The sequence below is a fragment of the Periplaneta americana genome, chromosome 13 (genome assembly GCF_040183065.1).
Source record: "Periplaneta americana isolate PAMFEO1 chromosome 13, P.americana_PAMFEO1_priV1, whole genome shotgun sequence".
Taxonomy (NCBI): Eukaryota; Metazoa; Arthropoda; class Insecta; order Blattodea; family Blattidae; genus Periplaneta; species Periplaneta americana.
This window is the reverse complement of record NC_091129.1, coordinates 83,846,412-83,866,210: the sequence shown is the minus strand read 5'-3', so window position 1 is coordinate 83,866,210 and position 19,799 is coordinate 83,846,412. Positions and strand designations below refer to the sequence as shown.

The window sequence follows — 19,799 nt, the reverse complement described above, 5'->3', positions numbered from 1 at the left end:
CTAGGGACGAGTGGGGTTGCCTGCTCGAAACCTGGGCACAAAGAGAACCTTAGTATTGGTCAGCCGGTGTGGTTTGGAAATGCGTCACCAGAGGTCAGCGCAATAGATCTTAAAACGTCGCAGTGGTGGGCCATAGTGCAGTTAAATTAAATTCAATTCCTGTTTAAAGTATAAATTTTAATTATTCTATGTTTTATTTAACGACGCTCGCAACTGCAGAGGTTATAGCAGCGTCGCCGAATTTTATCCAGCAGGAGTTCTTTTACAAGCAATAAATATACCTACTAATATGAGCCTGTCGTAATTAAGCACATTTAAATGTCATCAACCTGGGCCGGGATCGAATTCGCAACCTCGGGCACAGAAGGTCAGCACTCTACCGACTGCGCCACCCATGTAGACTGTAAAGTAGAGAAGTGTAAATTAATTACAATAAATTTCATAACTATGGGAAAATTATTTTTGAACGTCCTTCGTAGTTTGATAACCGAATATATATATATATATATATATATATATATATATATATATATATATACAGGATGTTTCCGAGGTGGTGTTACAAACTTTCAGGGATGATGACGAAGGGAACATGTATTAATTTGAGATAAGGAACCCTGATCCGGAAATGACCGAGTCGAAAGTTACAAGCAAAAATAGTTCTGTGGAAATGAAATAATTTTGTTCCTCTGTACAACTTATTTATGTGTATTTATTTGTATATCTTACACATACTGTATTCATCTGGCGTTGTTTACGTTGTCTACTTACAGTATTCCATTCAGTGAGCTGTCTGAGAGGTGGGGACAGGAAACTACACTAAAGCAATACAGATGGCTTAATGTGTAACGGACATGGTCGGTCCTCATATGCATGTCTGAAGACAGCAGTGTATGTGTACAAGTTGCAGTGTCCAGTCGATCAGTCCAAGTGAAATGGAGGAGTACACGAGAGAGGAATAAGCAGAACTGATTTTCGATTATGGATGAGCCAATTGGAACAGTAGACAAGCTCACAGATTGTATCGGGATAAGTACCCACGTAGGAGACATCCGGCCCATATCATTGTTCCACGACTGTTCCAAAAGTTAAGGGAAGGAGGGCACGTGGTGCCAAATTACAATTCCATTTCCACACTACTATTTTTGCTTATAACTTTCGACTCAGTCATTTCCGGACAGGGTTCCTTATCTCAAATTGATACATGTGCCCTTCGCCATGTTCCCTGAAAACACTACCTCGGAAACACCCTATATATATTATATATTTATTTTTTATTGGATTATTTTACGACGCTGTATCAACATCGAGGTTATTTAGCGTCTGAATGATATGAAGGTGATAATGCCGGTGAAATGAGTCCGGGGTCCAGCACCGAAAGTTACCCAGCATTTGCTCGTATTGGGTTGAGGGAAAACCCCGGAAAAAACCTCAACCAGGTAACTTGCCCCGACCAGGATTCGAAGCCGGGCCACCTGATTTCGCAGCCAGACGCGCTGACCGTTACTCCACAGGTGTGGACTATATATATAGATATAGCAATTCCACGAAAATTTCATACTGAGGTGAATTTCTTGAAATTGATGTAGGAGTATTTTTGTTGAAGAAATATGTTTCTTTATACTTTAAATCGCCTTATTTCGTAAGATAATGTTTAAAATAGTCTTTCTTTTAGTCTATAACTTGTCATGTTCCAAACGCTTAAAAAAACACGTATAGATACTTATGTTTCGTGTCACAATTTGGACACGTAAATTTGTTTTATTTCGAACCGTCTTTTTTATATACTATATTTTGGTCTTTCCTTGAAGTAAATATGTAATTAGCTGAAGTATCCTAAGATCCTAAATAACTTAAAATCATTATAATTATTTGTACTGTAAGTTACGGTCAGTCCGTCACAAGAAACATACAAAAACTCTTCCACACAGCACAATAATTGACAGATTAAAATTTCCTTTGGTATTCTGCGTTATTACTACATTACCAATAAAAAAGTATTAGAACATTTTCTTCTAAAGTGATTTCGTTTTCCGCAGCGGCATTGTGAGTGACTGACATGTCGCGCTCTCAGCTGTTATGTTGTTCATTCTCACATTGTGCTTAGTTACTTGGAAGGCCTTGGTGAAGTTATACGTGAACTGATGATAAGTGTGCAGTAATTATACCTGAAAAAACCAAAATGAGATTCAGTGGAGTTGTGTGGATATAAAGGGAAAAGTTGAGACGGTGTCGGGTGGAGTTCTCGGGTAGCTCAGTGGTAGAGCGCTGGTACGTTCAACCAGAGGTCCCGGGATCGATACCCGGCCCCGGAACAATTTTTTCCTTGAAATTATTCATCCAAATTATTGTTAAGGATGTAGCACAGATTGAGATAGACGAAGGAAAAAAGTATCTCGAAAAACGATTTGAACATCTTGCACCTATTCCGGCATCTCATGGAGTTCAATACGTGAAAGTGTTAGATCCCTAATGTTGTAGAATATGTACAACTGTCTTGTGAACAATCAGTGCGAAAGGTCCACAGGTTCCGTATGTGAAAAGAAACTAAAGTTTGTTCAGATAACAAGTGACATATTGACAGTGTTCCTGCAGTACATACTTGTTAGACTAAATAAGTGAGTCAACGAGTGCCGTGGAGTGCTTCTACGTGTTTAATTCCAATGGTACAAATTCAATCTAAAAGTAGAACTCAACATTCTAATCTATTATTATGAACATAATATATAACAGCCATAGGCATGGGAAATATAAACTGTGATCTGCGCCACCTTATCGTAATCGATAAGGAGGTCAGTGCCAGAAGATTGGGAACGCGCTTGAATAACGTAACATACTGTCTTACGCTGGGGAGTTGATGCGCTGTCAAGGTTGCTGTGACACTCTTATAGTCCTAAAATTAAACACCAATGCATATGGCTTGTATATACAGTATTTAATCACAGAGAAAGAACTATATATGTTATTAAGTAGGCCTATGTAATACTTGTATGTGCATTAATTTGTGTCATTTAAGATGCTTGGTTAAGCAAACTAATTTTTATATTCTGGAAAACATATTATTCATTTAAATTAATCGTTATGTTAATTTACTACCTATCTAGTTTCATATTATTTTGTACTATTTACGGTTCTGTAAGTGCAACTTCATTTTATAATTCAGAGATGTCAGTCAGTTACAGAATGAGGTCAGTCTGTTAAACATCGCTTTTGCGGCCATAACTCCATTACTAATCGTGGTTTGGAGGTCGTTTTCAACTTAAACTGAAGATTACAATTTCCTTTCCAAACTATATTTTGCAAAATTCTATCAGCAATGACAATTCAGAGAAATCTGTGGAGAACCATGTTCACTCGAAGAGAGAGTTGAGATTTATGTCAGTCTGTTACACACACTTTGGACGTAAATAAATAATATACTTTTCCTATTAAAGACGTTTATTTTTATATGTATCTTAAGTGTACACTTCCCTCTATAAAATCCTGCGGTGACACAGTCTAATTTCAACCCATTATACAATTTAGGCAGACATTTTGCTGTCAAAGTGTACTGTAAATGTCAGTCAGTTACACATGGAATTGCTATATATATATATATATATATATATATATATATATATATATATATATATATATAAGAGAGGTGATAAGTTACATAAAAATCGTAGAAGACTTATTCCCATGAAGTGAGGGACTTCAGAGCAACATGGAACAGGTTGTATGTCGATAAAGGGTCGACGATTGCCAAGCCCTAGAGGAAGGCATGACAATGAGAATCGGTACTCGATTACGGCCTGTGTTCCCAGGGTAATCTCATTGTTGCTTTGTGAGTGACGGGCGCAGCTAACTGCACCTGATCGACATCTTCGTCGCATAATTCTATCAAGCGTATTGACGTGGCTGGCCACGGTACATCGATTATGCGAGCCGAACAGTGCTCTCCACAAGTGAGGACACTGGACAAATTTCGTCTGAGCCATCAGCATTACTAAAAATGTTTATATTCACAGAGAGTCCACAGGATATGTAATTATGTCAAACAAAATCCATTAATATTTAATATTCGAGGAGAATAATTCGCTCCGGCGCCGGGGATCGAACCCGGGTCCTTGGTTCTATGTACCAAGCGTTCTGACCACTGAGCTACGCCGAATTCAATCCACAGTACCGGACCGAACCCTCCTCCTTCAATGTGGCCTGACTCAAAGTTAGGCATGTATGTTGACGTTTATGTCCAATGTCAACTACTATTATACTAGGAGCGCACTCAGCTGAGTGACTTGTTTGGCCGGGATTCCGCAGTTATGTGCACAGTAATTTCTACAAATATATGCACTGCTGCTATGAGAATATTATAGATTTATTAATTTGTCCTACAGAATGAATCTGTAATACTGACAATTAATATTTGAGGAGAAAAATTCGCTCCGGCCCCGGGGATCGAACCTGGGTCCTTGGTTCTACGTACCAAGCGCTCTTACCACCGAGCTACGTCGAATTCAACCCACAGTACCGGACCGAACCCTCCTCCTTCAATGTGGTCTGACTCCAAGTTAGGCATATATGTTGACGTATATATCCAATGTCAACTGCCATTATACTAGGAGCGCACTCAGCTGAGTGACTTGTTTGGCCGGGATTCCGCATTTACGTGCACAGTAATCCATTAACTGAGATGAAACTGAATTGTTTTGTATATTAAAGAGGAAATATTAGAAAATCGTTAGAAAGATAATTAAAACACTTACTTTGAAGATAGTGCTCAAAATGGTTTCCTTCATCTTCTAAGCATTTTTGACACCGTCAAAAAGTTGAAGTATTAACGTCGATTAACAAGTTTGGAGAGAAAGTAGTACATTCTCTTTCAATTTTATCTTACTAAGTTCCAGCTAAATTTTATGGCTTTTTGGGGTACAACTATCTTTGAGACACAGCACAACCTCGATAATCAGATCTGGTTAGAACTGGGGGTAGTTCAGATTATAAATTTGTTAGGAGTATCAAATATATTATGAAACATTCCATCTGAACGTAAGTACATTCTACACTAATATGAAATACCTAAGAAGGTGGTAGGTAGAAATCATTGTCTTTATTTCTTTCTTACTCTGCTGTCCTTCCCTTTTATCCGATTTATCACACTGGTGATAGGGTAGAGAGATTCATCTGTTCTTATACTAGATATCTCATAAATGGGATCGGTATGACGCAGGGTCACCACTGAGACATCACAGGACTATCAAAAGACAACAGAAAAACACCCAGTCTTTGGACTGATGAAAATTTTTTCCACTACACTTATCGGGAATCAAATCTCGCAGCGTTGGTTGGGAAGTGCACACACATAGGTACAACGTCGGAAAGGAATCAGTGTATGAAGTTAAGAAACAGTTAAAATACAGAGAAGTAACAATACTGTATTTAATAAACGATGCAAACACTACAAACAGCCCTAGTTAGGTACCTCCAAAACAAGAGAGTTTAACGAAAATAATAATTTGCAATCTTTTCCGATTATCTGTGCTTTCCGGTATTGTACGTACCCTCATGTTCAGGAATGGCTGGAAAATGTACTAACAGATCACATGCGCTCCAAACCTACTGTTTGAAACAGAACACGCCTCAGGTTATGCTCGTAAGTAAACATGGAAGACCCAGTGGCGGACTGTGGGAAAGGAGTTAGTCTTTATATATATTACCTTTTCTGTACGACCATACAATTTAAACCATACAAATAACAAATTAATCAAATTTCAGTTTCATATGTAGACATACTGTATTTTTTGGGACATCTGCCCGACATCTACGGCTGACCACTAGGATCCAAAATACAAAGCAGAGGTTAAATTAAAAATAAGATACTATATGATTTGCGAAGAGAATACAAAACAATGATAAACTTAAAAATAAAGTAAAATTTGATTTCGGAGAAACATGAGGTGAAAGTACAATTAAGAGTAATTTAATGAAATGAAGAAAAAAAAATAACATTACGTAGTGGTATACAGGTGATTGTGTAAAATGGATAATGAATCTCTTAATACCATTAGACAAATTTTGTTAATTTCCTCATTAGAAAATTTAAGAGAAAGGTTTTGGTAAACTTAAATGAAGTTCCCCTCGCGCCAAAAAGGAGTCCTTTCACTTCTCATGTATTAATATTCATTTTGTATCTCTCACTGAGGTGAGGAATACAGGGATTGTAAATAGACTTCTTTTCATCGTTAACGTTATTGGCATGTTGATCATCCTTTATAAACATGATGTTATAACATAAATGTGTTAAGTAAACAAAGAAAACTGAACGAACGCCTCTTTAAAGTCAAGATCAGAAATGAATTAACACAATAGATATTATACTCCTGACACTTGAATTTAATTTGATACTAAATAATAACTTAAGTTCTCAATCCCTCCATATAAGATTATTTGATATATGATATGATATGATATATTATGATATGATACGATATGATATGATATGATATGATATGATATGATATGATATGATATGATATATGATTATGGTTTATTAAATGACGCTCACAACAGCATAGGTTATATTAGCGTCGCCAGTGTGCCGGAATTTTGTCCCGCAGGAGTTATTTTATAGGCCAGTAAATCTACTAACACACTTAAATGCCATCCACCAAGGCCGGAATCGAACCTGTAGCTATACCGACTACGTTATCTAGTCCGACTATGATACGATACGATACGATACCATATGATATATTTATTAGTCAAAGAGCATCTATTGTCATGGTGTCCCTTCACATTCCTGTGTATTATTTAATAATTAATCCTGTCACCATTGCAGTCTGTCGCAGCTTTCAAGCGACTTAGCACTGGATTAATGACATATTCGAAAAAGTCAGAATGATGCTAAAGCTCTTCCCAAACATGGCATCTTGCTACGGACTCATATTTTTTGCATGGATTTCCGTTTTCTGTGGTCTTTTAGCCCATCTTCGCCTTGTTCTTGCCATGCGTTAATCAATCGAAATACGGCTTCAACCTTGCAGTGTACGCGCAAAACTATTCCTCCAAGAGGCACCTAAGTCTCCCACATACTTATATGCATCAATGAGAGATTTAGAGCCATTTTTACAATTAATAAACTTCATCTTGCTGAAGAGTTCACTCTAAATATGTAGGTCTATCCGCCATTGATCTGATTACTCTACGTCTCTCAATGCGATTAATTTGTTTTTGTATGGCTTTAATTAAATTTTATGGTAGTACAGAAGAAGTAATGCGGAAAGATTAAAATTCGTTTCCTACAGTCCACCACTGTGTCTGCCGTGTTTATTTATCAGCGTAAAAATGGGAGTGTTCTATCTCAAACAGTAGGCTTGGAGCGCAAGTGAGCTGTTTAGTTACATTTTCCGGTCATTTCTGAGCATGAGGGTACATTTCGCAGTGCATTCGGCTTGTCGGATTGCTGAGGTTCGGATTATAGAGGTTTTACTGTAACTCAAAATAAATAAAAAATCCAATGAAGTGAGATTAGGAGATAGAAATTCAACACTGCCACTTCTTCCGATATATGTGCCAGTAAAAGTTGCATTAAGATGAGCTCTGACAGTTGTACAGAAATGATGAGGGGTCCCAGTAGAGCTGATATGTCGTAATAAATTTATTTATTTATTTATTTATTTGTTTATTTATTTATTTTTGTTTGTGTTTATTTATTTATCTATTTATTTATTTTGATTGATCACCGGGATAAGAGATGGACTCATGTGACACCTTAACAGACCACCTGGTCTAATACATGTTTTGCATGATGATGATTTCTTTTGGTTAGACATTTATCCACTTCAATTTTTTTAACATTTAAATAACTCAGATAATATCAATTTTATTTTTTATTCCATAAAACTCCTGCTTAATCTAATCTAAAAAAGATCCAAGAATAACACCACGCCACGACTCACAAGGGAAGGGACAACCCTCACGCAGTAGGCCAGACTCGAACTCATGACCGTGTACGCAAGCAATGTCAAAGCTAAGCTTTAAACACAGCGTGCATCAAGGCCGAATCCAGAATCTGTTGGTCAAGTTAATTAAATTAATAGAAACATATACTGCCCGCAACGCATGATGTCTACGTGCACATGGATGTACTGTAGCTGAATACAAAGGGCAGTGGGTTGGGTACTGAAAGCAGAGTTCAATGCGCATATTATGCGATGGATGAGTCGGGTAGCCACGATGTCGTGTCAGATGAGTGACTACAGACGGTGTAGGCACGCCCAACGGAACAGGTAGGTCAGAACTTTTTACGCATTAAGGATCCAATAATCCTTCAACCGAAAGTGGAAAATTTACGCACCTGTTATTCGAAACTAACTTCAATTGAAGTGTGAAGACTTAAAGAGAAGTTAACATTTTCATACTTGAATTTTGATAGAGGAATTATGATGATGTCTCATTCTTTTGGAAAAGTGTTTCTTCAAAACTATCAAATGTTATTAAAATATTAATTATGTTTCAGGGACAGTAACCAAAAATGCAATCCTTCCACAAATTTCTTTCAAATGAATACATTAATCAATTTTGTATTCCTACTTATTTACTACTTACAAATGCATTTCAAGGACCCAGGAGGTTCATTGCCGTCCTCACAAAACCCCACCATAGGTCCCTATCCTGAGCAAGATTAATCCAGTCCCTACTATCATATCCCACCTCCCTAAAATCTATTTTCATATGCTCCTATCTACGTCTCGGCCTCCCTTAAGGTCTTTTTCCCTCAGGTCTTCCAATTAACACTCTATATCAGTGGTCGTCAGCACTCGCTGAAATGTGCAAAGGGTAAGCGGAGCCGTCCCGTGTGCCCCGTCGTGCAGCAGGAAGAGGTAGAGAGCATACCTGCTAGTAGCTACGAGTGCACCATGGTGCACTATGTTCTGCGCGGGTAAGAGACGCCAGCCCCAGTGTGCTCTGTGCTGACGATCGCTGCTGTATACGCATTTTTGGACTCACCAATAGGTCTATGTGCTACATGCCCTGCCCAGCTGAAACATCTGGATTTAATGTTCCTAATTATGTTAGGTGAAGAATACAATACGTGCTGTTCTGCGTTGTGTAACTTTCTCCATTCTTCTGTAACTTCATCCCTCTTAGCCCCAAATATTTTCCTAAGCACTTTATTCTCGAACACCCTTAACCTCTGCTACTCTCTCAAAGTGACAATTCTGTAGTGCTCGGGAAAAATGGCACAAGTCAAAAATGTTAATTTTACAGGAGAAGGAAAAAAACTGTCTTCACACTGATTTATGTCGATTTGATTTTCTACTGTATGAATTATTGTAATGGGAGAAATACTTACGTCTCGTTTCCCAAGGGAGCAGATGTTCCGTAAGTTGTCAATAAATTATTAAAAAATGTTTGTGGAAACTGACTTATGCCACTTTTCCCAAGCACTGCAGAATTCAAGTTTCACAACCATTAATACAGGCTAACTGTGATATAACTGTTTTATAAAAATATTGTATTCGTACGACAGTTTATTTGTGTATAGACGTTCAGCTTTCTAGCAACTGCATCCAGAACAATTTTTGAAGTAACATCTAAACCATGACATGAAAAAGTAGCACTAGATCGTAGTGGCGTACGCTTAATGTGTAAAACCACAAGGAATGACTGCTATCTAATGTTTATTATAAATAATCATCATTGTTATGAACAGGGATTCTGAACCCCCACCGGTACATCCATCACAGTGAATGTTTTCAATCAAATTTATCGATCATGGGCAGATAAAGAGAAAGTGCAAGGTTTTGAGAACATTGTGCCTATTTTCTTGATTGTATTACCGGAGATCTCTTAACCTTACAGACCAGTAGGGAATATGAGTTCACGCGAATTAAGAAAACTGGACGATAGTATAGCAGATTATAATTTTGCTGATGTTAGGGTTTTCTTGAGCTTTAAACCAACGTTTCGTTATCCTGGCTTTACTTTGCTTCAGAGGCAGGACGCAATAGCATTTTGAAACTCTTACATTGCATTTCAGGTAAACCTATTTATAATTGACACTAAACAGATCTATTTGAATTTTCTCATGTGTTCTTTATAAATTTCTAAACAGGTTTTTTTTTAACTTCTGATGTAGTTAATAAAGTTCCGCACAATCTATTTTAGGGGCCTCAGAAATAAGTTTCCATTGTGGATAGTGCATGTGGGGTAGACAGAACACGATTTTTTTCTGTCCCATCTGCTTCAGTCTCTCGTAGTTGCACCAGAATAACTGCTCTGGCTGTGCTTTAAAAACGTGCACGCGCAGGACCTCTTTCTTCCTTCACACACAAAGCACCCTGCTCGCAGGTGGCTAGACGTGTCTACCCGATTTATACACTGCAGCGATACGACAGTGTTTGCTTCCCGTAAGTGTTGTTTCTTGTGCTGCAGTTTTTAGCAATCTCTATCAAGCATGGAAAGAGTACAGGTGTTGATCGGCGTGAAAAATGTGACTTTTTATACTGTTCGTGTCTTTAAAAACAATTCTTTGTTTCTAACGTTCAGTAAAAGCGGAATAATTAGTCTAAAATAATTAATAGACAGTCCGCAAATAAATTTGTCCCACAAAGACGGCAATGTGACTAGAAAAAGTCAAAGTAGTTAGTACTCTAAATATAGGTGGCTATGTGGTTCTGAGCAGGTGAAGAACCTTACAGCCAAACAGTATTTCCGCAATAAAAAGCTTTGAAGAAAAAGCTATCGAGTATGACTGAATGTTAGCCATGATGTCCCATGTTGGGCACAGGCCTCCTGTGATGGGGTTATAACCCCCTCGGCAGGGATGGCTCAAGTGTACTCTCTTAGTGAGCGAATCCAGGCGAGCTTGTCGTGTATACTACTTTTGTGACATGGTTAATAACCCTGTTTAACTTTAACTAGTCTGAGCACTCTGTTCTTTGTTCATTTTGTTTCTTGCACTACACACATTATACTGACACCGGCAATTTGACAAACACTGATTTGCTATTTACACTATTTACCTGACACTTTCTCAACACTGACTTTACTATTTACAAAACTTGTCTTACACTTTCACTAATACTGACTTTACTATTTACAATATCTTAACACTGATTACGTTATCTATTTACAATGACCTTCCTTAGTTCTTTCCACAAAACTCTGTTCTTTTCTGTCCTCGACCATTGTTACCCCGCCTCTTTGGTAAACATGTCAGACCATCTGAGCTGTGGTCTTCCCCGTCCTCTCTTTCCGACGTAGGTGTCCCACATCGTGACTGCATGGGTCCATCTTGCCTGGTGTAGTCTCGCCACATGTCCCCCCCAGGTCCACTTCGTTGCCGTGGCTCGTTCTGCTGCGTCAGTAGTGTTCGTCAGTATTTGTAGTGTTTAGTTTGTCATTCTGTCTCGTAGCGTGGTGCCCAATAGTTTTCTTTGCATATTTCTCTGGCATGTTTGTATACTTGAGCGTTGTCTCTCGGACACTGTCCAAGTTTGGCAGCCGTATAGCAAAACTGGGATTATACATGTCTCTAGTGCTTCGAACTTGAGATTGCGGTTGATTATCTTGGCCGTCCATTATCGAGTATGCAGGAAGAAAAACTTATTAAAATTCATAAATGTTCCAAATGTTGGGAAGAAACAATAGAAAACTGGCGGAAACATCATGCATAGAAGCTGTTAGACACAATGAAAATGTGATATGGAATAGACGAATATTTTATCATTCCGTTTATGTAGTATGACACCTCGAACGACAAGAATAAATTAGCCCTTAGAGGAAATCATGAAGCCCAAGAATCAATAAGTAAATACAGTTCTTTATATACCCTAGAAGAATCTTTCCATGCAAGACCAACTTGAAAGCAGTTTTATTTTTTTTAAGGCACATCACCAGATATTCAGAACTATTTGATCCAGTCTGTGACTAATGCTTTAATGGAAAAGATATTATTGTTCTAATAATGATTTAGATTTTTTGCGTCTACCCATACTTGTTTGTGAAGTTTCGCCACTGTACATAAAATAATATAGTCTTATTACTAGTAAAACAGATTAAATCTACTTTTTGTGTAAAATAAGATAAGTGTAATCCCCGACTTGTCTCTACGTGCTCTGTATTCTAGTAAAATCAAATAAGTCCGAAATTATGAAGGCAGCAAACCAATTACTTTATTTAAAGAATTTACTATGATTTTTCGTGCATTAATAAATTTTTAAATGCAGTTTTTGCAAAACTTGCATTACTGGACTTAACTGGTTTTACTAGTAATAGGGCGATGTAACGGGAGAAGTTTCAACTTATAAGACATGGGAATTGCTGGAGAATAAACTCCACGATTACATATACAGAGTAATTCACGAGGATTTATCGTCACTTACGGAGGTTACTTCCAAAGAAATTCCGAGCAAAAAATATCATATAAACATTTGTCCTAAACTCAATATTTTCAAAGTTACATTAATTTGAGGTTGTTTGTAAATTGTTTTTCTTAATTTTAAGGGTAAAAAAATTACAAATAGAGAATGAACTACTCAGAAGTGTCATTTCTTTAATTGGTTAGTGTTCTGAAGCTAAAAATGTGCTGTTAATTGCTTTGTACAGATTTTATTTTTAAATTTTTAACTAAAATGACATCATTCTTACGTACTTATCACAGAAATTGTCACAAATCATACCGCTTTAGGAACTTGATTCTTTACAGTTTAATTATGTTTTCTAATGTACAGTCTTAAAGAATTTGCAAGAGTGGCGTCATTTGTAACAATTGTTGTGGTATGCCTAAATGTGTAAGAAAATGTAATTTTGTAGTTAAAAATTATATATATATATATATATATATATATATATATATATCTGTACGAATCAACTACGGAATTCACAACACATTTATATCTTCAGAATACTATCTAATTAAAGAAGTGATACTCCTGAATAGTTCATTCTTTATCTGTAATATTCTTTTACCCTTAAACTCAAGAATAATGGTATTTTGCAAACAACTTCAAATTAGTGTAATTCTGAAAATAATGATTAGGACAAATGTTTATATGACAATTTTTGCTCAGAATGACTTCGTAAATCACCATGTATACCAACACTAGACACACAGGATACATAAGAATACAAACAAATTAATTTACATAGAAATCACTTGAAATAGACTGGACAGTTATATATGCATAGGGTAACAAGAACAAATTATTGGATATAGAAATTAGAATGTTTGCTAACATTTTTATATCCTTTAGAAACCAATTGCATTTCGAGTTTGGGCCTGGGAAACTCGAATCGAATGGAGAGCACGCTTTCTTTACCACAGATGGGAATTTCACATGAAATAACAGGATTGTGGAGGAAACTAGTGGGACTACTTTCACAGCATTCGGGGGTTGCCTGCAGCCCTTTCTTACCCTTAACGGAGGCAAGGGAAATTCTTGTTTCATTTAGTTGGGGCGGTTAGACCATAATTATCATAATTTTCTCTGGATATTAGCCGTGATTTAGGTTGGAGATTGGGAGACTCAGAACGGTCGTGCTAGTAACAAACTAGGAGCAGGTAGAGCACGTACCATCTCGATATCAAGATATCTCCGCACGTGGGGTTGTGGGGGCGCTAGTAATTTCAACGTCAATACTTGACGCCAACTGTGCGCGTCAACTGATTTAACCCGAGCTTTTAACGCAGGAGTTCTCAAACTGTAGATCGAGATCATGTGTAAGTTTATCACAATCTGAAACCGTCACTGCTTCCTCTACGCTCTCATTTCATAGATTAAAGATAATTCAGCGAATGTTCAGAAAGAAAACGAATTTCAGCTTGTCGAAGATGTCTGATCATTTTTATATTGACTGAGAGCCTCAAAGTGGCAATACGATAATATGATCTTTTAAGTCGTCTGATAGAGTCCCTAGTTGACGTATTTGTTCCTCAAAATTTGAAAAATATTTACTCGTTTTGTTTAAACTCGTATAATTGTACAATTATTAACCAATTTAACCCCTTCAGGCCTGATCTACATATTATTGTTTCTTTTTTTGGAATGTCTTCGATAATTTTAATTCTTTTGAAAAATTCAATATGGTAGAAATGGAGAATTTTTTATATTTTTTTAGTTGGTTATTTAACGAGGCTGTATCAACTACGAGATTAGTTAGCGTCGATGAGATTGCTGACAGCGAGATGGTATTTGGCGAAATGAGGCCGAGGATTCGCCATAGATTACCTGGCATTCACCCTACGGTTGGGGAAAACCTCGGAAAGAACCCAACCAGGTAATCAGCCCAAGCGAGGATCAAACCCGCGCCCGAGTACAACTTCAGACCGTCAGGCAAGCGCTTTAGCCGACTGAGCCACGCCGGTGGCTTGGACAGTATTATTTTTTAAACATTTCTATACCTTAATTAAAAATGAAACTTAAAATTTTGGGGCTCCAGGGGTCAAAATTCTCCCCAAATTTTTATTTTCTGTGAAGAATTGATTTGGGAATTTTGGATCCCCAGACCAGTTTTTTTTTCAATTTTTTAAATGTAAATTCAGGTCTGAAGAGGTTAAGTAACAGTTGTTGGTGTTGTTGTTATTGTTGTTGTTTAATGAACTGTCCGAAGGCAGGTTTGAACCTTATAAGGCATGACTCACAAGGAAACTAAGCAAGGAGATAATGGTATGGGTCTCCACTTCTTTTTGTCCTCCATTACATATATCGCTGATTAATAACATATTACACTAATCAGATTTCAGATGGATACAAACAGTTGTTCTTCCTTATCGTGACACTTATCGTGAAGTAAGATGTACTGATGATAATAGATGTACACTTCAGTCAGAACCTCAATCAGAGGTAGGTGAGTCCTTGTAAGGGACATTAGGGACGAGTTTTTAAATATTTATAATTATTATAATCCGATTTCTTTTTTTTAACTATTTATTAGAAGCATTAATAATGAGTTACGTGAAAATGTTGAGGTCAATCGGACAGCTAGTTTCGAAGTAAAAAAAAAAATTTAATTATATAAATTAGTGATACAATCAAAATGGTATAGTCCACACCTGTGGAGTAACGGTTAGATCGTTTGGCAGAGAAACCAGATGGCCCGTGTTCGAATCCCAGTCGGGGAAAGTTACCTGGTTGAGGTTTTCCCTCAATCCAATTTGAGCAAACTTTGTAAACTTGAGTAACTTTCGGTGCTGGACCCCAGACTCATTTCACCGGCATTATCACCTTCATCTTATTCAGACGCTAAATAACCTAAGATGTTGATACAGCGTCGTAAAATAATCTACTTAAAATAGTTTAGAAACATGATATTTAAATATATCTCTGTGTGTATGCGTGCGTGCGTGTGTGTTTTTTTTTTTCCATTTGTACCCTGAATTACGTGCAATCTAGTACCGTTGATAAATGTATGATATGTAGATTAATTTGAAATTATAGGTTTAAAAATGTCAAATATTTATTGAATCATATGTTTTATTACATATTAATTTAGCCCTTAATTTTCAAGATATCTAAGTTTTCTCAACGATAGGACTCAGATAATATCGCACTCCCACAAAATAGTGCCGTAACTCGAAAATTGTTATTTGTAAAGATACGCTATTTCCTAGTAAAATACTGCTGTAAAAATATTTTAATAAATAGGTAACAAAACCTTTTAAAATTTACTATTGCATTATTAGAATATGATACCTCCAACCTGTAAAACAGGGTTGGAAAAAATTTACGAAATTAATATGTTATTTTCGATATGCGACAGTATTTTCACGGGGATTGAAATATGTAGGCCTACATGGACATGTACGAAAATTGTCATTGAATGTGTTGAAAACTGCATTCTCATGGAGCATTTTGAAAACCTAACATATAGTTTCGAGCAAAAGTCAAATCTGTGAAGGGGGATGTAATATTGACGTATGGAGCAGGCCTGCATATAAATCGTTCCTGGACCTCAAAGAAGATGAAGAGGGAAAGAACCTCTTACTACCAACTTCCTAAGAGTCCAAGGAAAAATTTCGTACAAAAAAAGAGGATTGATCTTTTGACCATTTTATATAAAAATGTAGATCTAGTGGTCCCTTAATGTGACAGCATACTGAATGAAACGGTTTGCTTTGCACAGAATCGTGCATTAGTATTCCTGGTCGAAGTCGATACCAACTTGAATTACTGACGTCGGTTGGGAAACAAGAAACATACCGACATATTGAAGGCATTGCAAACCCTACTATTGTTAAATAATCGTAATATTATTAATCTCGCTTGTCTAGGTCCTGAACAGACTATTTACTGAGAATGAATTTTAGAAAATATAAATCATTTCTTATACGTCTGAGGTGACGCGTGGACTCATCGCAAGAATGTAGGAAGCAGTCTTCCTATAAACCAGACAGTAGGCTAAATGCTGCCCAGCGAGATGCGAGGACTGTAATATATCGATTGTGAAAATGAAAACATCCAAGGATGATGAAAAAAGGCCTCGGTATAGCATATAGACTGTAGTAAGTTCATTATTTAGGTGTACTATTCTTATTTAAGATTATAAAATAAATAAGCTATGTATGAATAATTTAAAATCAACTAACATAAAATATTGAAATGTTAATGTCATACCAATTATATTTGGGTTTTTTAAATAATCTCAGGAAAATTCCTCTCTACCCCGTTATGTTTCCTACAGTTCTTGGAAGTTAGTTACGTACAAGTACGATTATTTAGTCCTGACAGTCGCCGGCAATGTGCGCCTAGATCAAGCGGGTACATTTAGTTACGCCAAGGGGTGTTTGGGTTCGTCAGCCGCTTGCCTTCAGAGCGATCGGATCTCATGCGTGCGGTAGAGCCGTATGTTTCTACTACAGTTAAGCTCTACTGTATTCCTTTACTGACCGCTCGCCCTTATCTCTACTCCGGAACTCTCCCCACTACTCCTATTAGGCCTACTTCCCCTCTTTCGCTCCGTCGAGCTGTCAGGAATAAATAATCAGCCTGTAACAAGAGGACATATTTTCATAACACAGATTATTGGCATTACCCTTCTTATGAATTTCACATACGGTACTGTATATGCTACAGTTTAGTGCGTTATATTGAATTTTGTTTGTTCATCATGTTATTTTGTGCACAACTATAACACAAAAGAAAATAAATGTGGACATATTTCAATTTACATAAGCTATTTAAAATGCTTCCCTTCACTTCTAATACATTCTTTTTGTTCTCAGACGCTTACTTTGAATCAATAAAGGAAAGAAAGGATATTATAAATTACGTGGTAACCAGCACAAAATTTCGTCTGCGCAGTATCTAATCTGATTTATAAACATTGTGGCCTTCAAATCACCCCACATAAAAAAGTCCATCATAGCCAAATCTGACGAACTTCGTGACTATTTCCGTACCAACTAGAAAATTAAATATAACGCTAATTCGGCTGTGCATTTTTTACTGTTGAAATTCAACTGTAGCCTAAATCGGTCGGCCCAACTTCCGGAAGTTTCACAATGTTAAATATTTCCAGTTTAAACTGAGCAACACTTTGCTGACATTTCTCCTCTAACACACCCCATATATTTTAGTAGCGCTAGAACCATAAATCTTTTCAGAAGCTGAAAATTTCCATCATTCCTTTGCAGTCGAATTAATTATGAAACACTGAGTAAAGAACTAAAAAGTATTCGGGCTGTATTAATGGTACCGGTAGCGGTGAAGTTAACTTACCTTGTAGGTAGCCAGATCGTCCACGACACATGTCAGGGTCGCCTCACGTCCAACGGGCACCGTCACATTGATAATCGGCTCCCCGAACTTGGGCACATCTGTGAAAGAGAGAATAATGTACGTTACTATATGCAGATTGTTTCAAAACTGAAAATTGCTAAGGCCGTTCGCAGCTAATGACATTTTAGCATGAGTACAATACAAAAATCTTTGTTGTATAATTCATTCCATAATACATAATATAGGCCTACTTAGAATTTAGTATGCACAATTGAAAATAGCCTTCTTGAAATGCCAGTATACCTAACTGCAGGGGGATCTTATTTCGATCAGCAAAAGATTATTTTAAAAATTGTTTCGTCGAAATCGTACAGTTCGGTAATTCAATTAGGAGTGTTATGCTTCTTGTCCGTTGACAAATTCTTGGAAGAAGATGGACTCCATCAGCAGGATCATTTTTGGATCTCTTTTTCACTGATCGATCTATAGCTATTCGGATGCCAATTCTTGATCGATAACGGATGCCTCGCTTCCACCCATTTACAATAGTTTGGTATGGTAGGACTTCTCTCCCACAAGCTCCTTGTAATGACGTAAAGCACTGGATTGTATTTTTTTCTCTTGCAACTTTTATTTTTATGAATAATCTTGGTTCATACCTACTGAACATTTTTAGGGCGGTTTTACTTAATACAAATCCTAAACAGTTCCTGTATTCACAAAATGTGGTTACTTAAAGACTTTTAATATTTCACATTTATACAACAATCGCTCGTCTATTACGTATTACTAAAAGATTCCGATGCTCATCCCTAGGAGCGCTGATTTACATAATGTTGCCATTACATTGAATGCTCTAGTAATAACGCGGTAAGTTCCCAATATGGTACAGGCCACCTGTGTAGCTCAGTCGGCTAATCGGCAAACATTCTGATGGGGATAGATAAAAAAGTTTTTTTTTCCTTCACCATGTTGATAATGTCAAAAGAAATGCTTATACAAATTTTTTCCACTCGATCGCAATTACGAGGGTCGTAAAAAATAGGTTCGACAGGAGCCATTTACATAAAGAAAACACAGTTTCATTGGAAAGGTTTTTTGGAAGACACAGCAATAAATTGTTAAGCTATTTTTTAACATATTCGCCATCGGAATTGAGACATTTGTCATATCATGGGATCGACAGAGAGGTGCATACAGCCGTCAAACGCTGGTACCGATCCCAGGCGGCTTACTTCTACGATACAAAGATACAAAAATGTATCCATGGTATGACAAACGTCTCAATTCCAGTGGGGGACACGTTGACAAATAGAGCAACAATTGCTGTATCTGTTGCAATAAATCTTTGCATGCAATTGTGCTTTTTTCTGTAAACGGCCCCAGGGAAAATCACTTTCTGGACGGTCTCGTCATTGCGGTCGAGTGGCCAACATTTGTATAAGCACTTCTTGTGACATTAATATAGTGGAAGAAAAAAAATAACTTTTTATCTGCTCCCATCAGAATGTTTGCTTGTAAGACGCTTGTCTGCTGATCCAGATTTCCACTCGGGCGTGGGTTCGATTCCTGCTTGAGATGATAACCTTGTTGGGTTTTTCCGAGTTTTCCCCTACTGTAAGGCGAATATCAGGTAATCTATGGCGAATCCTCGGGCTCATATTGCCAAATATCATTTCGCTATCAACAATTCCATGGACTCTAAATAACCAAGTAGTTGATTCAGCGTCGTTAAATAACCAAATAAAAAATATATAGTACTACATTTTGTAGTTCGAAGTTCCAGTGTTCTTAATGTATCGTCTCATCTGTTTGAAATTACTTAATGGTTTATGTTCAAATTAACTTATATTAATAATAATTAAGAGAAAATTAATTTCTGAAATAATAGTATTGTGGAATATAGACCAAATTATGTTATTTTGAAATTTATAATTAAACTCTTTTGAAGCAGTCACAGAAATAACAAAATTATATCATATTTTGAAGGAAGTGCTTTAAATGCTAGCAATGGAATTAATGTAGTGAAAAATTGGCTTGACTCCAATCTCCTGTCCTTAAATACTAATAAAACTATCAATACCGTATTCTATT

General features: G+C 36.9%; 1 protein-coding gene across 1 annotated transcript in view; it reads right to left on the bottom strand.

Annotated features, from left to right (window-relative positions):
- LOC138711638 (opioid-binding protein/cell adhesion molecule homolog) overlaps window positions 1–19,799 on the bottom strand; it is a 357,054-nt gene that overhangs the window by 272,228 nt on the left and 65,027 nt on the right. The window contains exon 4 of the mRNA XM_069842769.1: window positions 17,706–17,830. Coding sequence (XP_069698870.1) covers window positions 17,706–17,830 — 125 coding nt within the window. The remainder of the gene's footprint in view (window positions 1–17,705; window positions 17,831–19,799) is intronic.